Here is a 24,380-nt window from a genome sequence, read left to right on the forward strand (position 1 = left end):
CAGCAGAGGGGGCCAAAGCTTCAGTGGAGACCCCCAGAAATTAAGAGATGCCAGTAACATGGGGCATCTTTGGAGGAAAGCTTTAGGATTCCAGTAGAAACAAGCCAAGAGAGAGGCCACATGGGCTGCAACCTGCAAGTCATAGGGGCACAGCTACACAAACCCTTGAAGGCATCCAGTGCCAATGTAGATGCTGAATGCGTAGCTACAAGACTTGTTTGCTTAGCTGATTTTTTTAAAATATTTTTTTTTAGTTATACATGGGCACGATGTCTTTATTTTGCTTATTTATTTTTTATGTGATGCTGAGGATCGAACCCAGGGTCTCACACGTGCGAGGGGAGCGTTCTACTGTTGAGCCACAACCCCAGCCCCTGCTTAGCTGGATTTTATCAGGATTTGGTCTTATTCCTTCTTTCTACGTCCCTATATCTTCCTTTTGGAATGAAAAATTTGATCTATGGCATTATGTATTGGATATATGTGACTTGTTTTTGAAAAGAGCTAAGATTTTGCCTTGAGTCTCAAAAGAAATTTTGGGTTTTTTAAAAAAATATTTATTTTTTAGTATTAGCTGGACACAGTATCTTTATTTTACATTTATGTGGTGCTGAGGATCAAACCCAGTGCCTTGTGCATGCTAGGTGAGCACTAGACCCCTGAGCCACAATCCCAGCCCTAGGTATTAAATCCCTGGTATTAAAACTATGGGGACTCTTGGAAATGGATTAAATGTATTTTATTTTGGTACCATAGATTGAACCAAGGGTTGGTTAACCACTGATCCACCTCCCTAGCCCTTTTTATTTTTTATTTTGAGATGGGGTTTCACTAAGTTGGAGAGGTTAGATTTGAACTCACAATTCTCCTGCCACAGCCTCCGGCGTTACTGGGATAATAGACACATGCTTTGTGCCTGGCCTAAATGCATTTTATTTTATTTTATTTTATTTATTTATTTATTTTTTTTGAGAAAGAGAGAGAGAGAAAGAATTTCAATATTTATTTTTTAGTTATCGACGGACACAACATCTTTGTTTTTTTTTTTTTTTTTTTTTTTTGTATGTGGTGCTGAGGATCAAACCTGGTCTGCACGCATGCCAGGCGAGCACGCTACTGCTTGAGCCATATCCCCAGCCACCTAAATGCATTTTAAATTGTGAGATGGGCTTGAGTTTTAGAGGACCAGGATTAGAATACTATAGTTTGAATACAAGGTATTCCCCAGAAGCTCATGTGTAAGACAATGCAAGAACACTCAGAGGTAAAAAGATTAGATTATGAGAGCTTTAACCTAATAAGTGAATTAATCCACTGATATGGATTGCCTGCTTCACCTAGGGCCCAGAGCTCTAGAGTTGACTGTCTATGGACTGAGACCCCTGAAATTAAGTCAAATGAACTTTTTTCTGCTCCATGTTTTTTTTTTAATATTTATTTTTTTAGCTTTAGGTGGATACAATATCTCTATTTTATTTATTTTTAAAAAATATTTATTTTTTAGTTTTAGGTGGACACAATATCTTTATTTTTTATTTTAATTTTAATTTTGGTGAGGATCGAACCCAGTGCCGTATGCATGCCAGGAAATCGCGCTACTACTTGAGCCACATGCCTCTCTGCTCTATGTGTTTCTTCTCAGGTCTCTTTGTTACAGTGGTACAAATCTGACTAAAAAATTCAGGAGGTCAAATAAAAGAAAAATAAAAATTTTGGTGTCTGAAGAGAGATCAGTGGAGTAGAGGAAGTGGATAGATGGAGAAGGAGGAGGGTGGGAAAAGAAGGACTAGTGAATGAAATTGATCAAACTATCCCATGTAACATATATGAATATACTGCAGTGAATTTCACCTTTGCATATATCTAAAAGGCACTAATTTAAAAAGCTATAAATAAAAAGAAGGAAAACTAATAGAGGAAAGAAAACAGGGTGAGGGAAGAGGGGAGGGCAAAGGATGTACTGGGGATTGAATTAGAGCAAATTATGTTTTATGCTTGTATGATTATGTCAAAATGAACCCCAATATTATGTATAACTATAAAGTACTAAAAAAGTTTAAGTAAAAACAAAACAAAATTACTTCTAATAATGGGCCACAATACTGTGGACCACAGCATTTTTAGAGTAAGGGCTATTAGAAACAAATTATAAACAGGGCTGGGAAAATAGTTTCTTGCTAAAGTATCCCTGGGTCAATCCACGATATTGCATTAAGTAATTAATTTCTGAAATATTTTAAAATCTTAAATTATTTTTTATTGCTGCTAAAAAAACACAAAACATAAAATTTACTAATTTTTTTCATGTCTAAGTGTACAACTCAGTAATGTATTTATATTGTTATGCAACCAATGTCCTGAGCTTTTCATCTTGTAAAACTGAAACTCTGTATCCATTAAACAATTCTTCAGCCCTCCAGTCCACCCACCTCATTCCTGGCAACCATCATTCTACTTTCTCTTTTTGTGAATTTGATTACTCTAGATACTTAATGCAATCCAAGTTCTATATAATATGTCTTTTTGTAGTTGGCATATGTTGGGTTAAACACTAATCAGTGTCTAGGGAAGACTGCAGTGAGATGAGGTCTAAACAATCTGATAAGGAAAGGAATGGAGAGGAAGGGCTAGCCACTTCTCTTATCTCCATTTTTTTTTTTTAATACCAGGGATTGAACCCAGGAGCACTTAACTACTGAGCCACACCCCCAGCCTTCCCCCCTCTTTTTGAGACAGGGTCTTGCTAACTTGCTTAGTGCCTTGCTAAGTTACTGAGGCTGGCCTCAAACTTGTAATCTTCCTGCCTCAGCCTCTCCAGTCATTGAGAGTACAGGGGTGTGCCACCATGCTCAGCCGTTATCTCCAATCTTTAGGTGAGAATCAAAGCAAAGTGACCCTGATTGAATATAAAAGAAGGTGCTTGTAAAACATATGAAGGACTCCACCTGCACAGTGAACATGCAACCTGTCCTATATATTCCCCTTGCTTGTAGGCGTAAGGTGGTTTTCCATTGTATCTCAGCCCATCATGGCTGGGGAGCATGTGAGTAATAGAATGTCCAAAATCTCTCTGTTGAGTGCTCTAATTTCTTTCTTTGAAATGGATAAACAGTATCCTTGGGATGTGTGCAGCCCTGGGGTTGAACAATTGGCATAGTTGGCAGGATTCCAAAGGAGAACATGTTGAACTGACTCCAGAATTGGGAAAGGGCCTGAAGTCTGCAGGGACAGATCACAGTCTGGCCACAAGTGTCAATGTGGTTTGGAGGTGGCTTCTCTATTGGAGGGGTGGTGAGTCCTGAAATGCAAAGAGGGGTGCTGCAAGTGTTGAAAGCCATATCCAAAGTAGTCACTGGGGATGTGAAAGAAAACAAACAATGCCCCTGCTGTGTGCATTAAAGTTAGCCTCAGACTTGGAGTTCACCCAGTTCCACAGAGAACAGGGAGAGTTAAAACTAGAGAGACCTGTTTTGTACAGGTTGACAGCAAGTACTGTCATGGCATTTACAACTTACAGATGACTCTATTCCCAGTTTTCCAAGAAATCCCCAAATTCTATCCCTCTCCTCGGTCTATACCCAAAAGACTTAAAAATAGCATACTACAGGGATACAGCCACATCAATGTTTATAGCAACACAATTCACAATAGCTAAACTGTGGAACCAACCTAGATGCCCTTCAGTAGATGAATGGTTAAAGAAACTGTAGTGTATATACACAATGGAATATTACTCAGCAATAAAAGAGAATAAAATCATGCCATTTGCAGGTAAATGGATGGAGTTAGAGAAGATAATGCTAAGCCAAGTTAGCCAATCCCCCCCAAAAACAAATGCCAAATGTTCTCTCTGATATAAAGAGGCTAATTCATAGCTGAGTAGGGAGGGGGAACAAGGGAGGAATAGATTAACTCTAGGTAGGGCGGAGGGGTGGGAGGGGCAGGAATGGGGCCGGGTTAGAAATAATGGTGGAATAAGATGGACATCATTATCCAAAGTACAGGTATGAAGACACAAATTGGTGTGATATACTTTATATACAACCAGAGATATGAACAATTGTGCTCTATATGTGTAATAAGAATTGTAATGCTGTCATATGTAAATAAAAAAAAAAAGATTGACCTGTAGGTCATGATCAATTGTATTGGTAAACCAGGGAAACATCCCAGGCCCAGAGCCCATGTTAGGGTATTGGTAACCTGTGAAAACTCAGATGTGGAACCCACTTAAGGAGTCCACTATTTCCAGTGATTCAGAAGTTGAGGTAGAAGATGAAACTCTAGTGGAAGCAGGACATGTAATGGTCCAAAAGTTAAAGACTCAACCTGAGGGAGCTGATCCAGATCTGTGGCTTCCTATTCCTGAGAGATATTGATATATGTACCATCATGAGACCATGAGATCATATTGCTGGAAGTTTGTGGAACTGAGGTCCAAATTTGGGCAGAAAACAAAAGAAAGAGTATCTGAACAGCTGCTCTGCTTGTGGGACACTGGAGCAGATGGGATGATGTTGAATGGTGTAGAATTATCTAAGATGGCTTCAGTAACACTTACCTGCTTACATCAATGGCTTTACCCGCGGTGCTGATGAAAGTGTGGAGTCATTATGAGCTTGGATATTCCTTTCTACTCAAAATATGTGGCCAAATTCAGGAGATATTCGTATGCCCAGAGGCACCTGGGGGTCCATGGAAGCTATTTTCAGGAACTTGGAATGCAATATGCCATGTATGTGTAGCCTTTCTAAGGACCATACAATATGGGATGAATTGTAATGCACTCCGATTTGATTCATTTGCAAAGGAGAACATTGGCTGTAGCCCCTAACAAAGTGCATGGCCCTGGCTTATGGTGAAATTCTTGAGTATTGTCTTGTTGGGCAAGACAAAGCTTGTACCTCAGGCTATAGTAAATAAAGTCCTTTTGTACGTCCCAAACACAGTAAAGCAAATGCAACAATTTATGGGGCTACTGGGTTACTGGAGGGCTTTCGTCCCTCATGTGACTCAATTATGACCCTTACATAATTTGTGTAAGAGTGTGGGACTGGGTTGACCAGCACGCTGAGGCCTTTAATCAGGCCAAACATACAGTAAAACAGGCACAAGCCCTGAGACACTAGACAAATGGAAACCTGATATATTTACCATCCCTGTTGCTCTGGATGGCTTTGGATGGGGTTTATGGCAGTGGATTAAGGGACATAAGACCCCTACCCCATTGCATGAGGCCCTGGGTTTGGTACCAAGCACTGAAGTAAAAAGTGGTAGGCATGGTGGTGTACACCTGTAATCACAGTGACTCAGGAGGCTGAGGCAGGAGGATCACAAGTTTGAGGCCTATCTCAACAACTTATTGAGTCCCTGAGCAACTTAGTGAGACCCAGACTCAAAATAAAAAATTAAGCCGGATTTGGTAGTGCATGCCTGCAATCCCAGTGACTCAGGATCTGGGAAAGGAGGATAGCGAGTCAAGGCCAGCCTTAGCAATTTAGCAAAGCCCTAAGCAATTTAGAGAGCACCTGTCTCAAAAAAACCAAAAAGGGCTGAGATGTGGCTCAGTGGTTAAGCTGCCCTAGGTTCAATCCCCAGTACTGCCTGCCCTCTCCAAAATGAAGTGACCATTTGGCTCTATGTTTGTCAAACTGTGTTGGATTACTTTCCTCTCTGTGTGTGTGTGTGTGTGTGTGTACACCCGGGGATTGACCCAGATCCTTTCCATGCCAGGCAAGTGCAAGTGCTCTACCACTGAGCTACATTCTCAGCCCTGAATTACTTTATAATTATTTACACTGAAACAATTCCCAGGCACATCCACTATATCCACACTGGTTCTCCTATGCATAGGATGGGTAAGTATTATGACTGCTTTTTGCAGGGGAATCCAGCTGAGGAATGTAGTTACTTGCCTAGAGTCACATGCAGGGGTCTGATGTTTAGGAGAATCTTTGTTCCATCATGCCATAAGACAGAGAGAGGAGAGAGAAAGTCATTTTTCTGCCAACAACCCCAGTGGCACCTTTTGCATCTGCGAGGGAAATGTACTCACTCACCAGCCTGGTTTGTTGGTCAACAATATGGCATTTATCACACCAGCACCAAAGCAATGCTTAATAACCTGAAGTAAACTGGGTGAAGTGTCAGTAAACTAGATATAATATGAACTGCATCGTGGGCAGGAATGCAGCTCAGTGGTAGAGTGTTTGCCTAGCATGTGCAAGAACCCTAGATTCAATACCTTGTATCACACACACATAGTTAATATTGTTGGAAAAAAGTTGGTTTCCTCCTTCTTCTACATCAGGCTTTTAAAGAGAAAAGCTCAACAGGAGATGAAGAAGATCTAGAGTGAGAAGCTTAGAAGATCTAGGGAGGAAGATCTGTGAATGAAAAAGGAGGAGTCGGGGCACATTTACTGAACTGAGGGAGTTTTTCCTTTATTTTCCTTGGGTTCTCTGTATCATATTTCCTTTTCTGCACTGTTAATGTTCCAAAAACTTCAAACCTACCCACTGCTTTTCCACCTAGCATTTCAGAACCATCCCTCAGAAAATCTTTGAGAAAGACTGCTATTTTAGTCAACTTTTGCATAGATGTGACCAGAGGTTCAGTCCATGGTCGGCTGACTCCATAGCTCTGAGCCTCAGTGAGGCAGAATATCATGACAGAAGGATGAGGAAAGGGAAGGCAGCTCAGGACAGAGCAACAAGGAAAAAGAGCTCTGCTCACCAGGGACAAAATATACCCTCCCCCCAATCACACCCCCAATGACCTACTTCCTCTAGCTACCTATCTTCCTAGGTTACCATTCAGTTAATCCATACCAGTGGATTAGTTTATCACTCTCATAGTTTAATCATTTTACCTCTGTATATTCATCCATTATCTCACATGAGAGACATAATTGCTGCTTTTGACTGAAGACAGTTAATTTGTACTCTCCTTATTCTAAGAAATTCACTATTTCTATTCATCATCCTCCACTCCCAACCCCTCCCATGTTTTGAATTTGTTTTGCAAATGAAATCTGGGGAAAAACTGGCTGTGACTGGGCAGTTCTGAGCTGGAGAGCCAAGCCTGAGAGCCTCAAATGTGGGTTCAACTAAGGGAAAAAAGATTTGTTCCATTCTGGGTTCACAGCTGTTTCAGGTTGTGCAGCTGGAGGAATTTGATCCAAAGTATGTTCCCCGATTAGTCAGAAGAGGAGAGATTGGGTCTGTGTGGTCTTTTCTTGGTCAACATCAACCAAGATTCAGTTAACACTGGCCCCTGAAAGGTATGACTTCTTTTTTTTTTCCACCAATTTTTTAAAAATTCTAATTTGTTATATATGACCACAGAATGCATTACAATTAATATAACACATATAGAGCACAATTTTTCATATCTCTGGTTGTATATAAAATATATTCACACCATTCGTGTCTTTGTACATGTACTAGGGTAAAGATGTTCCATCTCATTCCACCATCTTTTTTACCCCCATGCTCCCTCCCTTTCCCTCCTACTACCTGCCCTATATAGAGTTTGTCTAATCCTCTCATGCTCCCCCTCCCAATCCCACTATGAATCAGCCTCCTTATATCAGAGAAAATCTGTTTTTTTTGGGATTGGCTAACTTCACTCCCTCTCTAGGGGGGAGACCCCCTGACCTGGGTGTGCGTGTGGGCGGGGAGTTACATTATCTTCTCCAACTCCATCCATTTACCTGAAAATGCCATGTATTCTCTTTTATTGCTGAGTAATATTCCATTGTGTGTATATACCACATTTTCTCTATCCATTCATTTACTAAAGGGCATCTAGGTTGGTTCCACAGTTTAGCTATTGGGAATTGAGGTTATGACTTCTTCTAGTTAATACTGTATTGTTTAAAGGGAAAAGGGAAAAAAAAAGCTGTGTTGATTTTATAAAATGTGCTTGTTGAAAATGTAAATAATCATTATAAAGAAAAATTCAAATCATATAAACATTATTAATGCATTAAAAATATTTATTTATGCCAAGTACCAAAGCACTGGGCATTTGGCAACAGACAACACAATGTCAGTGTCTGCATGGAGCATACACTTCAATGGGGAAACTCACACACACACAAAAAAAGGTATGGAATGTGTTAAGTGGTTTTAAGTGCTATGAAGAAAAACAAAAAAGAAAGTATAAAATCCTATCACCAGGGGCTGAGGTTCTGGCTCAGTGGTAGAGCACTTGCCTGTCATGTGTGAGACCCTGGGTTTGATTCTCAGCACCGCATATAAAAAAATAAAATAAAGGTCCATCAACAACTAAAAAAAAACAAAACAAAACAAAAAAAAATATTTAAAAAAAATCCTATCACCCAGAGATAACCATTGCTAATATTTTGTCAACATCCGCCCAGATACCTCTCTTCATCTATATATGTAAATATAGACTTTTTTTTTCACCTCGATGTGTATTTTTACATGCTGACTCAAAACCTGTTTCTTTTTCCAATGGTCACACATTTTTTCATGACAATAAACAAGAATTTTTGTATGTGTTTCCAGTTTTCACTTTTTTTTAACTTGGAAAATTTTGAACATACACAAAAGTACTGATAATGGTAAACATTTACTTAGCTCTTATGTACATAAAAATTGTTAACATTTTGCTGTTTACTCTATTTAATTAATCTACTTATTTATTTTTGCATATTTTAAACTCAATTACCTGTTCCATTTCTAACCCAAATGGGGGAATTGCAATTAAATTCTGACACTCCATCTGGAGTTAGTATCAGACTCCACTGGTTTAGGGCTCAGTCCACCACAAGACTCCCCTAATTTCAGATATCAGCTACACATTGGTATCCCCAAGCTACTTGCATTTTTGACCATCTAGTTGCAATGACAGGGCTTCTCACAGCCCCCTCAAATTTGATAATTTTCTAGAATGATTCAGGAAAGTGCAATACTTAATGGTTTAAGTTTTATTATAAAGGATTCACATTGAGTGAGGTCCTTGAGGAAGGTAGTTTCCATGTCTTATCATAAAAACAATATGTTCATTAACCAGGAAGTGCTACAGAGCTTTGATGTCCAGAGTTTCTGTGTTTTGTCATTGTTTTTGAATCTAGGTGTGAGTGATGTTGGCATGATTGAGAAAATCAATGTCATGGGATGGAATCATCTTTAGTTCCTCTCCTTTCTTGAAGTTCTTCCCAGAGTTCCCCTTGGAATCTCAAAATTCCAAACTTCTAGTCACATGATTGGTCTTTCCTGAGACCGACCTGCATCTACCAGGGGCTCTGTGGAGTTACCTCATTACCACAACAAAGACATTGCTATCACTTTGTAAATATTCCAAGAAGTTTTTTTGTTTTTGTTTTGAGGTGGGATCTCCCAGTGTCACCCAAGCTGTCTGAAACTGAATTTGGAAACTTCCTGCCTCAGCCACCCAGGTAGCCAGGATTACAGGCCATAGTGCCTAGAATTCCAAGAGTTTTTGAAGTACTTTATCAGGAACTGGGGACAAAGACTGGATATATTCTTTGTTGTACCATATTGCTCTAAATACTTTAGAATATATGTCTAAATAAGTAGGAACTTTTTCCTATTTATATAATAAAATATATTTCCTATATATATTTATATATTCCATATATTTATATATATTCTATATATTTACATAACAATACTATTGTCATATGTAATATAATTAATGGTACTTCTTTCTACTTGATTTCCAATAGCTGCCTAGTACCTGAAAGTACACTCAGAGTCCACGCAAAGTCCAAAGACCATGCCACACACCAGATCTCACGCAAGAGATTTATTGTCAGTAGCACGAGGCAAACCAACAAGGCTGCCCCACCGAAGAGAGCAGCAGCTTGTCCGCAGTCACAGAGCAGCTCTATAGCCCCAAGAGGAATTTCATAAGCTGTTAGGAGTTGTATCATAAACTGGGGTTGAGTTGATCATTTAGCAGGTCTATGTTCTTATGGGAAGTTAAGCAGCATTGCCTCAGAGTCAAAACTTTGGAGCTTCTAGATAAAATGAATCCCGACCTAAAATGGTGAATCTGATGCCAATATTGATCTGATGTTAATAGTACTTAAACACTCTAAGTTTTTGTTTTGTTTTGTTTTCAGTGTTAGGAATAGAACCTAGGCTTCATGCATGTTAGGCAAGCACTCTTACTCTTGAGCTAACCCCAGCTCCTATCCTAAGGTTCTTCATCAGTTACCAACCTAGATTTTGAGTGTGTTTCTACTTTTTTACTGGAGCAAACCACACTGGGATTAACATTCTTACACACGTACTTTTTTAATCTATAAGTATCCTTTTACTACTAGGGAAAATTGTGAGTGCTTGATCCTAGCAGGGAGTCATGGAACCTAATTCAAATGTATTGCCTTATGCTGAACCATAACACATCTCTGTTCCTGATGCAGGCAGCATGTCTTTGCCTGAATTTTTACTATAATTCCATGTGCAAAGGGAGTTTGATGCTATCTTATTCTTTTGGGCAAGAGCCTTCTTCTAGCTAAGGCCAATGGAAATAATAGCATATAATATGGTCGGATGTGGTGACATATGCCAGTAATCCCAGTGCCTTGGGAGGCTGAGGCAGGAGGATCATGAGCTCAGCCTCAGTAAAAAGCAAGGTGCTAAGCAACTCAGTGAGACCCTGTCTCTAAAAAAAATACAAAAAAGCGCTGCCTCAGTGGTCTCATTCCCCTGAATTCAATCCAGTACCAAAACAAAAGCATATGCATAGACAGAATTGTGTCCCTCTATTTATATGTTGATGCACTAATCACCATATGGTTATACCTGGGGGTCTTTAGGAGGTAATTAAGATTAAATAAGTTCATTATATTGTTATATATACAATATGTGTGTATACAAACTCGCAACAACAAATCCTACCATTACATACAACCACAATGCACCAATAAGATAACGTGGAAAAAAACGATTAAATGAGCTCACAAGAGTAGGACTCTAATCCCATAGAACTGTGACCTAATAAGAATTCTCTTCTACGCCACAGGAGGACACAGCAAAAGGTGACCATCTACAAGCAGGAAGAGGACCCCCACCAGAGTCTTCTATCCTGTTGCCTTGATTTTGGACTTCCAGCTTCCAGAACTGTGAACAAATAAATTTCTGTTGTTTAAGCTACCAAGTTTGTGGTATTTTGTCATGGCAGACTGACATTCATTCATTCATTTTTTCTTTTCTTTTTTGGTCAAAATTCTTGATGGCAGTAACAGAAATCCAATTGGAATTAGCTTGGGGGAAAATCCTTCAAGAAATTCTAAGAAGTTTTTTGCTGTTGTTTTTTATTTTGCTTGAGTACTGGGGATTGAACCAGGGGTAGGTTCTTAACCACTGAACCATATCCCCAGCCCTTGTTATATCTCATTTAGAGACAGGATCTTGCTAAGTTGCTGAGGCTGGCACTTTGATGCCTGGGTTGGTCTTGACTTCCTTGGCTAAAGCAACTCTCTTACTTCAGCCTCTCAAGTAGTTGGGACTTTAGGCATGTGCTACCTACCATTTCTGGCTCATTGTAGTTTTTTTTTTTTTTTTAAATATATATTTTTTAGTTGTAGATGGACACAATATCTTTGTTTTATTTATTTTTATGTGGTGCTGAGGATTGAACCTAGTGCCCCTTGCATGCCAGGCAAGCGCTCTACCACTGAGCCACAATCCCAGCCCTGACCCTGTAGTTTTGATTTGCACTTCTCAGATGACTGGGATGTTGACCATCATTTATGTGCATTTACCAATGTTTTTCAGAGAAATGCTTATCCAAATATTTTGTTCTATTTAAAAAACTGAGTTATATTTGTCTTTTCATTGTTAAATTCCAAGAGTTCTTTATATTTCTTGGATGCTAATCCCTTACAAGACAAATGATTTGCAAATATTTTCTCCCATTTTTTTGTGGATTATCATTTCACTTCTTTGAGAGTGTACTTCAACACACCATTTTTTAAATTTTTTTTTTAAAGAGAGAGAGAGAGAGAGAGAGAGAGAGAGAGAGAGAGAGATAGATAGATTTTTTTAAAAAAAATATTTATTTATTTTTTTTAGTTTTCGGGGGACACAACATCTTTGTTTGTATGTGGTGCTGAGGATCGAACCCGGGCCGCATGCATGCCAGGCGAGCATGCTACCGCTTGAGCCACATCCCCAGCCCAAGAGAGAGAATTTTTCTTTTTAATATTTATTTTTTAGTTCTCGGGGGACACAACATCTTTGTTTGTATGTGGTGCTGAGGATCGAACCCCGGCCGCACGCATGCCAGGTGAGCACGCTACCGCTTGAGCCACAGCCCCAGCCCACCATTTTCAGTTTTGATGAAATCAAATTTATCTATTCTTTTGTTGAGTTTTTGGTACCATACCCAAGAAATCCAAATCATGAAGATATATTCCTGTTTTCTTCCAGGAGTTTTGTAGTTTTAGCTCTTATATTAAGTTCCATGATCTTTTTAGAATAGAGGTAGTAAGTCCAACACCATTATTTTGTTTGTGTATGTTCACAGAACTTTTACACTGTCTTGAATTGCTAGTTTTTGTTTTGCTTCCTCCTACCCTGGAGCTGGGGATTGAACCAGAGCTTTGGGCATGCTAGCCAAGTGCCCTCCCACTGCGCTACATGGGGGGGGGGCAGCCCTAAATTGTTTTTCTTTGCAATTAGATTGTAAATTCCATGATTTACATGGAATGTAAATTCCACCAAGGTGGTGTTATTAAAACTCATTTTTTCCACCAAATGGATCACTGAGGTAGATTAAGCATAAGGTTTCTTTTCTTTGCCTGAAATTATATCAACTCTACAATAACAGTTTTATTCATCATGGTGTGGCTAGTTAAAATACCTTGACAATAATAATTCTGAAGAAAACTACCCCACAGAATGATAGGAATTGTACTACTTCACAGTATTTGAAGAAAAATGGATCTGGATTCAAATCTTTTCATTGAAAAATGTATGACCTTGGGCAAATTACATTACCTTCATTCTCTTGTTTTTTAAAATTCTCATTCTTTAAAATGATAATTTGGCAAGGTTTTAGCTATCATAACTATAGTATTTTACACATTATAAGCATTTATCAAATAGTGCAAAGAGAGGAGCAGTGTTGGGGAACCCCTTAACACGCTGCTATTTTTCGTGCTAAATTTCTCCAGTGTGGGTTTTTATTTTCTTTTGTGAAATTGAGAATTATTAGACTACTGATTTTAGATTCATAAAGAAAGGCATACACACAAAAATACAAACTAATGTGATAATGGCCCTGCAGATACGTGCATGTGCTCTGGAGTTCGGAAAGTCACGTCACAAGCAGTAGAATGAGACTCCTTTTGGGTCAAAGAACTTAGTAGAAAACGGAAGTGGCACGTTTCAGGTTTGTAAATAATTAGTCGTTACATGTCTCATTCACTAGGGTCTGAGTAGGAACCGTGTCTTAAGTCATCTCAATCTCCGGTACATTGGACACCCCAGATAGCTCAATTGACGCGCCTTGATCACCAACCCGGGACAGAAGGGATTCTCCAGAGAGGAATGAGGAAGTCGGGAGGGAGAGAGATGACCTCTGACCCATGCCAAGGAGGGAAGAACGGCTCAGGTACTTGACACAAATCGGTCCTAAAGCTCAAGGTGGACGTAGAAAACCACAGCTTACCCTTTCTTCCACACTCCTCTCCTGGCAGGGTCACTTCCGGGAGGGGGCGGGGAGACAAGAGGAGGCGTGCCGGGAAGGAGGCCGTTTGTAGAGCACCAGACGGAAGTGTGCCAAAGGTACTCGGCTGTCGCTTCCGGTCCGGTTAAACGCGGCTTAGGTACACAACGTGGCTGGTGTCGTGCGGAGATCGGTTTCTGAACGTAAATCAGCAGGTGAAGAATCAAGAATCAGCGTCCGGATTTAGGAGTCTGGATACCAGTGAAAAGACGGAAAAAAAGAAAAGGAACCTGAATACGATCTATCCGCTGTTTCCGAGGGGCCAACTTCCACAGTGAACCCCTCTGCCCTGGTAACGGCCAAAGAGGAGGAGATGGCGCCAGTCAGGGAGCGGCTGTGGCCAAGACAGTAAGGAAGCGCGAAGGCGGAGCAACCGGGAAGCCTCCTCAGAAGAATCCGAACTGTCGCTGTCACCACTGCCGCCACCACCATGGAAGGAGCAAAACCGACATTGCAGCTTGTGTACCAGGCAGTGCAGGCGCTTTACCACGACCCGGATCCCAGCGGAAAGGAGCGCGCCTCGTTTTGGCTTGGGGAGCTGCAGCGTTCGGTGAGGGGCCCAGAGAGGCCGTTCTGCGCCGCGGGGCCCAGGGCTGGGTGGGTCGTAGGCTCGAGGGGAGAGCCTGTGCGGGCGGTTGCCCTTGTGAGGTCCTCCTTGGGGAGGAGCTGCTGTTGTGGGGTGGGGCTGCGAAGCTACATCTCTGTCGCTTTTCGGAAACTGGTCGCAGCTGATCGCTCGCGAACTGGCCCATTCCTCACCCCGTAGAATCTGGTTTGTAGGTCCTGAACTTCTTGCTTGTGGCGTGGGTCCAGCCCTCTTTAAGTTCTGCCCTTGCTATTACTCCTTAGACCGTGCTTTTCTGTGTTGTCTTAAACCACATCAAATCTCAGTGCTTCTCTACCTTCCACTCAAGGATGCTTTATCGGTCTCACCTCCATGTCCAAGGTTTGTATGTGGCAGTTCTTCCCAAACGTGGGAAGGTAGCCGCACACCTCACTAGTCTTCGCCAATTTTCATTCCAGTTCTGAAACATTATTCTCGAAACTTCTCAGGTTTCTAGATTCGTATACTTGTGAATTTTCTCTTTGCTTTGGAGTGCAACATAATACAGATGAAAAAAAAAGCCAATTCTGGTTTCAGAAAAACTTAAGAATTCTCATTTTGCTTCATATTGGTCCTCTAACCTATTTCCCTGACTTTTAGGTTTTTATTTATAAGATGGACATCGTAGCTATCTCAGTTATTCTGTATGTTTGTTTAAGTATCTAGTGAAATGTTCAGTTGTCTCTTACGTATATTGTATTGTTCTTTGACTCACATTTTATGCTTTATTCCCTAATTTTCACACTTATGTGTGTTGTGCTGTTTCTGGAAGTGTGTATAGTTGGTGATCTTGCTGAAGTAGGTCATAAATGTAAGATTTGCTCTGAGTTGTGAAGTACTTTGAAAACTGATGAGACTGACAAAACGCTCACTGTTACTTTTTTTTTTTTTTTTTTGTGGTGCTGGAAATCAAATTCAGGGCTTCACTGCGTGCTGAGCAAGCAAGTGTTCCACCACTGAGCTACATCCACAGCCTCCTTTATCTTTCCCTTATTTTGTGATTTTACTCACAAGCATGTTTTTCTGTTTACCCTCTTGCCTTTTATATGTTTAACTCATAACTGATATTTAAAGGTACTCTGCTCTATTAAATAAGACAGTAGTCTAGAAGTACATAAAAATGTTTTAAAATTTGCAACTTTGAATATGACACTTAAAATTTGGGGCCTAAATCCTTGTTTACTTTGCGGGAAGACAAATAGGACTTTACTGTAGGCTACATAAGGAAGTTATTCACATATGTGCCCCTTTTGAGTTTAGTTTCTTTGATCTGGGAAGTCACAATTCCTTTATATTCATATAGTTTTCTAAAATATATATAAGAGGAATGCTTAGCAGTACTACAAAAGTAGTTAGTATCACTGCTAAATTTGCATATTGTTGTGTGTATTTAAAATCAGTATTTGAGTCCTTGAACCAGCAACTGTGTTGGTTTTTTATATTTAGAAATGAACCAGAAAATAATCAGTGCTTATAACATAGGGTAATTGTTATGATTAAATGAGGTAGTATCTATAAAGAGCTTCGAAAAGTTATTCAGTATAGAGCTCAAATTGTGTTAGAAGTTATTATTTAAATATTAGTAACTTCTCTCCTTTCTGCTCTTCTCTCTTACAACCTATCATCACCATCATTTTCCTTATTACTATCATTGTTAGTAGGGTCTCAACAGGAACAGGTGGCATATTTGACAAGATAATTTGAGGAGAGTTTACTTTGTAAAGGTACTATTTATAATGTTGCAGGTGTAATGGTACCACAAGAAATAGTGTAATAATCTGTAGCCAAACTGTTAACATCACTTGAAGGGGAAGAGGGATGATTACTTGACTGCCTTGAGAGGAATGGTGGATGACTTTCATGTGAAGGGACATGGCTAGCTTAAGGGCCCTTTCAGGGAGGGAGTTGAAGGAATGAATTTCCTTACTTTATTCTTCTAATCTCCTACTGGGATTCCCTGTTGTCCAAACACAATCAGAAACCTTGGGACCTGGCAACCTGTTGATAACATATATATAGGTCAGCTTTCTGTAGCAGAAATGATGATAGAGAAAGGTGGAAATACCAGCACAGTCACACACCATCAGTTTTAGTACCTTTAGCATCTAGATTGACAATCAGCTAACACTTTAGCCTTTTGATTCCTTCTTCATTTTCTTTAGTGACCTGGTCACATAGTCACACCCCGGATCTTGCCATTACTGAAAAGTCACCAGCCCGCCAAATCGCTTTATTCAGACATTATGCTCTGTTCACAATCCAGATTTTTGGCTCAGTAATATCAAGTATTGGAATTATCATATTTTTAACTTTTATCAAAATTTAAGTTTTCTTTTTAAAAATTAAAAATTTTGCTTGACTTTATTTTAATGGTAATGAGTACTTTTTTCTTTTTTTAATATTTGTTTTGTTTACTTTATATCTACAGTAATTTATCCCCAAATTCCTGTCAGTACTGTAAATATCGTCTTTGCCTATTCAGTCTTGACAGTCTGTTCTTTTAGGCTGATGGGATCATCAAACCTGAGAGCCCCCTATGCCCTTGCTCCAGTAAGCCTAGGGAATTTCCTTTACCCCTCTCTCCCTCTTTTTTACAGTACAGATGATTAAACCCTGGTGCTGAACCACTCTACTTTTCCCACCCATGTTTTTGTTGTTTTGTTTTTTCTTATTCTCGTTCTGTTGGTCTTTTTACCTTGAACAGAGTACTCCAGATCTCTTCCAGGGATGCTGTCAGTGCTCTACAATCAGATGAGGGAATGAAGCTGGGGGCTGGTTCCCACCAATTCAGTGTGTGTAGCCTTTTATTTAATCTTCTGCTTTCAGGTGATATTCCAATCTTTAGCTAAGTCTGTTGTCCAAGAATCCAGAGTCTTCCTACTTCAATCTTTTCAAAGTAAATCTTGAGTCCTTTATTATGGTGGGAGAATAATAGTCAGGGAGAAAAATATAGCAGTCTAACTGCTGCTTGTACAGATTTTTAAAAAATTTGTGCTTTCTAGATATACATGACAGTAGAATGTATTTTGACTTTTATACATACATAGAAAAAGTGTGACTTTTCCAATTAGGATCCAATTATTGTAGTTGTATATGACGTGGAGTTACATTGGTTGTGTTTTCATATAGGGATAGGAAAGATATGTCTGATTCATTTTACTGTCTTTCTATTCCCATCCCCTCTCCCTTCCCTTCGTTCCCCTTTGTGTAGTCCAGTGTAGACTTCTGATCTTCCCCTCCCTGTTGTGGGTTAGCATCCACATATCAGAGAGAACATTTGGCCTTTGGTGTTTTGGGACTGGCTTATTTCACTTAGTATGATATTCTCTAGTTTCATGCACTTACTGGCAAATGCCATAATTTCATTCTTCTTTATGGTCAAGTAATTTTCCATTGTGTATATATACCATATTTTCTTTATTTATTCATCTGTTGTAGGGCACCTAGGTTGGTTCCATAGCTCCTGTTGTGAGTTGAGCTGCTGTGTCACTGTGGTATGCTGATTTTAAGTCCTTTGGGTATAAGCCAAGGAGTGGGATAACTCTCAAATGATGGTTCCATTCTGAGTTTTTTAAGAAATCTCCATATGCTTTCCAGAGTAATGTACCAATGTGTAGTCCCACCAGCAGTGTGTAAGTGAACCTTTTCCCCCTATATCCTCACCAACATTTATTGTTACTTGTATTTTGATAATTGCTATTTTGCTGAGGTGAGATGGAATCTCAGTGTAGTTTTGATTTGTGTTTCTCTAATTGCTAGTGGTGTTGAACATTTTTTTCATAATTTTTTTTGACTGTTTGTATTTCTTCTTCTGTAAATTTCCTGTTCAGTTCCTTAGCCCATTTATTGATTGGGTTTTTTTTTTTTTTTTTTTTTTTTTTGGTGTGTGTGTGTGTTGTGTGTATGTGAAGGCTTTTGAGTTCTTAGTATATCCTTAGCATATATCTTAGTATATGCTCTATCTGAGGTGCTGATGGTAAAGATTTTCTCCCATTCTCTGTAGGTTCTCTGTTCATGTTCTTGATTTTTTCCTTTGCTGTGAAGAAACTTTTTAGTTTGATACGTCCCATTTATTGATTTTTTTATATTTATTTTTTTAGTTACAGGTGGACACAATATCTTTATTTTATGTGGTGCTGTGCCAAACTCATGCTAGGCAAGCACTCTCCTTTGAGCCCCCACACCAGCCCCCATTTATTGATTCTTGATTTTACTTCTTGTGCTTTAATCCACCCCTTTATTTTTTTACACCTGTGTGTCTGCCTTTAGATGTTCCTGGTAGTTCTAATTAGAATCAGTTTGCTAGAATCAGTTTGTGCCAATACCATTGGCATCTCCTCGTCCCTCCCCACCCTGAGGAAAATTTCAGCCTTCCCAGATCTATAAGGACAGTTAACACTCATCCATTAGCTTTCCAGTTTCCTTGATGTCTATCATCTGTTTCCATTCTCTTTGTCCTTGTGAGTTTTTGCATTTTTATTTTTATCAAATATCTTTACTATGATTTTAGTGGATTTTTAGAAGTTACACAAGTGCAAATGAGTGTGTTCAATCAGTTCAGTTTTTAAAAAATTTTATTATTATTATTATTATTATTATTATTATTATTATTTTATTTTGGTGATACTAGGGATTGAACCCAGGGTATTTTACCACTGAGCTACACAACCCCCTCCCCCTTTTTAAAATTATTTCAAGATAGGGTCTTGCTAAGTTGGTCTCAAACTCAAGAATCCCCCTCCTCAGCATCTCTAGTTGCTGGGATTTATAGGTGTCACCACCACTTCTGAATACTTTTTTAAAATTAGTTGTTCCAGTCTTCTCTCTTCATCCAATTTGCATTGCAAGGTCTATCATTGTGTCAATTAAATTTACCACTAGCCCTTTCCCTGATTTGGTGTATCCAGCTGTTTGTCCTATCAGATCTAGGTGCTTTGCATATCACCTGCTGTATTCTTTGAGACCTTGATCTTTTGGTTTATCTTGGGTCTTACCTGCAACTTCAGATTCCCTCTTATTGAATTCTTTGCTATTCAGATACCTGTAATGTCTTTCATAGTAAGCATGTTTTGGGGGGGTAGGTGAATGGAATGCTAATTTTTGCCCAATTTTGTTTTTTCTTTGATTTTTTCTTCTGTGCTTTTACTCTTTCTTAATCCTGTCATCAAATGTAGAAATTCATCCATCTTTTCAAAATCCAGCATCTGAAATTTGCTTTCTCCTTGAAGTCTTAACTGATTCTCTTCAGCTGAAAGTCTTCCGTGCCCCATGTCTAGAGCGCTATATTTTATTGCATTTACCAGTTTTTACCTTTTCAAAATTTATTTTTCTCTCCCACTGGACTGTGGGATCCTTGACACATTAATTTATATGTGGTATAACATTCATACATGAATGAGTAAACCATGTTTATTAAGAAAGAGATGAGCTGGGCTTGGTGGTGCATGCCTGTAATCCCAGCAACTCTGGAGGCTGAGGCAGGATGATGGTGAGTTCAAAGCCAGCCTCAGCAAAAGAGAGTAGTTAAGCAACTCAGTGAGACCCTGCCTCTAAATAAAATACAAAATAGGGTTGGGGATGTGGGTCAGTGGTTGAATGCCCCTGAGTTCAATCCCCAGTACCCCCCCCCCAAAAAAAAAAAGATGATTGTAATCTTTCACACACAAGTTCTTTTTCTTAATTTTTTTTGTAGTTGTAGATGGACAGAATACCTTTATTTTATTCATTCATTTTTATGTGGTGCTAAGGATGGAACCCAATGCCTCACATGGTAGGCAAGCGTTCTGTCACTGAGCTACAGCCCTAGTCCACACACAAGTTCTTCAAGCTGTTTGTTGAGTGAATCTTTGCTTGTTGTAAGCATGCCTAAAAAACAGTTGGTAACTCAAATTTTATTTATTTTTGTCATTGCTTCATATCAATGATTAGTTGAAAATAAACAACATTTAGCTTCAGGGGTGTAATTTTCAATATTTTAATTCCTCTTAAAAACAACAACAACCAAAAACCTTTTAAAAGCTGGGCGTGGTGTCGAACACCTATGCTTATAATCCCACCTACTTAGAGGCATCTTTGTTTAACAGTAGCCAGTGTTTTTCTGAACACTTATAGTTTGCTTTGTCTACCCCCAGTAACCAAAATAAGTAGATAAGGTAGGAAAGACCATCTTTTATAGGGCTAGTGATTATGTTGCTTATTTGTTCTAAGTTTCTACTTTTCACAGAGGCAATATGTTGGTAGAGGTTGTATCAAAAGTTTTATTGTCCAGTCTGGAAACTGAAAAAGGCATGATGTTAAGCATAAATTAGGTGAATTAAAATCATGCTTTGATGGTTTGTCACCAATTCATGTAAATTTTTTCTTAAATATCATCTCAGAAAGGTCTTGGGCCATGGGTATCAACTTCCAAGTTTTTTTCCTAGTGCTTTTTCCTTTGGAATTTTAAATGTAGAACTAATGTAGTTTTTTGGTTCTAGTTTTAATACATGATGTCTCTGTTTTTTCTCTACAATTGTAGTTATCTATTTAACTTGTCTTTTTTGTGTTCATCCTCTGGTTAAGTGACCCTTAAAATAACTTGCTTTTGAAAGGAAAGCCTTTTGGGAAATAATTTTTGTTCAACTTCTGTGGGGGTAGTTATTTCAGTGAATATAGGGACACTATATACTTTGCTTTGATAGAAACTGGAAGTATATAAGTAAACAATAGAAATGAAAGGCCTTGTACCTAAAGATTTTCTTAATCTAGCTGGATCATTCAGTATGGTGGACATTAACCAAGTATGGCTGTTTAAATTTAAATTTAAATTAAAGTTAAAATTATTCTCTTATGTTATCTATATTCCAGGTATTAGGTAGTGCAAATATTGTACATTTCATATCTTTGGAGTATTGCAGCCTGTGTGTGTGGATTTGTGACAGTACTTCTATTGACATGTTGGTCTGTTTTCTAATGGCATTCCTTCTTATTTGGATTCATTTATATCTTGTCTTACCAGGCCTTGGGCCAATTGATGGTTTGATTCAGGATATAAAATTTTCAGGGCAGTGTAAAATTTTCTAATTATTATAGAGTTTTTCCAAAAAACTTCCAAAAATTTCATCAAGTTTTTTCATTGCCTTAATGATTATGTTGCTATTTATGGGGGGAAATAGAGAGTAGATTTTAAAGATTATTTTTAAACAATTATAGTGAAATATTCAAAACATAAAATTTACCATTTCAGCCATTTTAAGTGTACAATTCAGTGGTATAAATTACTTTTACATTGTTGTGTTACTGTTAACACCATCCATCTCCAGAACATTTACTTATTGTAAAACTAAAGCTATACTCATTAAAGACGCCAAGCCCCCTATTTCCTTCTTACAATAGCAACCATGATTATGCTTTGTCTATTTGAATTTGACTACTCTAGGTACCTCATGTAAGTAGAATCATATATTATTTTTTCTTTCTTGTTGGTACTGGATTGGACCCAATGATGCTTTATTAACTGAGCTATATCTCAAGTGAGACAGGGTCTCACTAAGTAGCTGAGCCTGGCCTTGAACTTGTAATCCTTCTGCCTTAGCCTCAGGAGTTGCTGGGGTTACAGGTGTATGCCACCACGCTTGACTAGTAGTTTTTCTTTTGTGACAGGCTTTTCTCACCAAACATATCTGTTCATCCTTGCACTGTGTGTCAGAATTTCCTTCCTTTACTTATGATGGCTGAATAACATTCCATTGTGTGCGTATGCCACATTTTGTTTATCCATTCATCCATTGATGGACACTTGCCTCTACTTTTGGCTATTGTGAATAATGTTACTATGAACATGCTTGTATAGATGTCTCTTGGAGTCCCAGCTTCCAGTTCTTTTGGGTATATATGCTCAAAAGTGAAATTGCTAGATCATATGGTAATTGTCTTTGTTTTTTGGAACTGCCTTACTGTTTTTCAGATCTTATAGAATTTTAAGTTATGTTGAATTTAAAAACCAATTTAATTCATAGGAAGTTGTAGACTTCAGATTCCCTGTCCTGTATTTCCCTAGCTTGCATTATGATACTAGGATATTACCAGAGTATCTTATGCTTGTACAGGTGAAGCACAAGAGAGAAGTCTTATTTTATTGGAAATTTATACTTCTGCTGAAGGAGATAATTTTGTAGTGTTCAGCTTGCAGAAGCCCTTTAAAGTACTGTCTTAATTTTTATTCTCTAGTAGAGTTTTCAAAATGAAAATATTAGTAAACAATTATTTTTCCTCTTTTGGTGAGTTTTCTTTTAGCAGGGTTTACATTATTTTCTCTCAAGCCCTGTTTTAGTCAGCCTTTTCACTGCTGTGACTAAAGGATATGACCCAAACAATTATAGAGGAGGAAAAGTTTATTTGAAGGCTCTTGGTTTCAGAGGTCTTAGTCCATTTAATGCTGGCTCCATTTCTTAGGCTTGAGGTGAGGCTGAACATCATGGTGGAGTTTTTGGCAGAGGGAAGCAGCTCACATCATGGTGATCAAGAAGTAGAGAGAGACTCCACTTGCCAGATATAAATATATATCTCAAAGCCCTAATTCCCACCTCCTCCAGCCACATCCTACCACTTCAGTTACCACTTAGTCAATCCCTATCAGGGTTTTAACTCACTGGTTGAATTAAGACTTTCACAACCCAGTCACTTCTTTGAACCTTCTTGCATTGGCTTACACATGAGCTTTTTGTCCCCTAAACTCACACATCCAAGCCATAACAAGCCCATGTAAGCATTCAGTCTTTTAAAACATACATTTTATAATTTGAATGTCTCATTTCACATTTTTATCAGTTTGAAAAATTTGATCCTTCAACATTGTGTTAACATGTACTTAATATGTACGATAAAATTTCATCTGGGGTCGGACATGGTAGTACACGCTTGTAATCTTAGCTATTGGGTGGGGAGCTGAGGTAGTATCAAAAGTTTAAGGCTAGCCTGGGCAATTTAGTGAGACACCCTGTCTTAAAATAAAAAATTAAAAAGGGCTGAGGATGTAGCTTTGTGACAGTGTTCCTTGGGCTTATTCTCCAGTATAAGAAAAAAAAAATCATCTTGTTTATATGATTTGTTAATAAAACTTGCTCAGGTAGACAGGAGATTAAAGAAAGAAATAACATCTTCTGTGTCTTGGCTTTCAGGAAGCCCTCACCCCAGGCACCCATTTGCTTCAGATGAAATGGTTTCCAGCTTGGCATTTTCTTTTTTTTCCCCTTTTCTTTTTGTTGTTGATACTGAGGATTGAACCCACGGGCGCTTTACCACAGAATTATATCCCCAGCCCTTTTAAAATTTTGAGACCTGGTCCTACTAAGTTGCTTAGGGCCCTTCTACCTTCTGAGGCTGACGTTGAAGTTGTGATCACCTACCTTAGCCTCCAAAATTGCTGGGATTATAGGCATGTGCCACTGCACCTGGCTGGCATTTTCTACTTTTAGGGCAGGGCTGCCTAGTATCATTAATAAAGTCCTCAGCAAAATGGTTATCAGGGAATGCATGCTTATTTACTTCCAACTGGAGTGGATTTTATGGATCCAGATTTATCCTTTTTTTTTAAACATTTACTTTTTAGTTGTACACAATACCTTTATTTTGTTTGTTTGTTTGTTTATTTATTTAAATATTTATTGTAAATGGACACAAAACAATGCCTTTATTTTTATGTGGTGCTGAGGAGTGAACCCAGGTCCCGCCCGAGCCAGCGAGTGCTCTACTGCTACTGAGCCACAATCCCAGCCCTTGTTTATTTATTTTTATGTGGTGTGGAGGATTGAACCCTGGGCCTTGCACATGCTAGGCGAGCGCTGTACTACCTAGCCACAACCCCAGCCCCCAGATTTATCCTTTTTTTTAGGGTCATTCTTAGGTTAATTCACATACATAGGTGATTGAAGATTTTAAATTTGGATAGGGCTTCTTTAAACTAATCATGAAATTTTTGGGCAAGATATTGTACTACCATTTCATGTGTGACTGACAGCTATAAATTTATTTGACAGAGGTCATTGTGTTGTTCAAGAAGCTTTGG

General features: G+C 38.7%; 1 protein-coding gene across 4 annotated transcripts in view; it reads left to right on the forward strand.

Moving 5' to 3' along the window:
* The first annotated feature begins 13,783 nt into the window (after positions 1-13,783).
* Tnpo3 (transportin 3) overlaps positions 13,784-24,380 on the forward strand; it is a 90,586-nt gene continuing 79,989 nt past the window's right edge. For 3 of the 4 annotated variants that reach the window (XR_013088634.2, XM_076833410.2, XM_076833404.2), the window contains exon 1: positions 13,784-14,281. Coding sequence is in view for 3 of the 4 variants with exons in the window: in XM_076833410.2 (XP_076689525.1) it covers positions 14,162-14,281 (120 nt within the window). In the remaining variant the exon portion in view is untranslated. The remainder of the gene's footprint in view (positions 14,282-24,380) is intronic. The other variant, XM_076833392.2, reaches the window with a different exon arrangement.

The sequence above is a fragment of the Callospermophilus lateralis genome, chromosome 1 (genome assembly GCF_048772815.1).
Source record: "Callospermophilus lateralis isolate mCalLat2 chromosome 1, mCalLat2.hap1, whole genome shotgun sequence".
Classification (NCBI taxonomy): Eukaryota; Metazoa; Chordata; class Mammalia; order Rodentia; family Sciuridae; genus Callospermophilus; species Callospermophilus lateralis.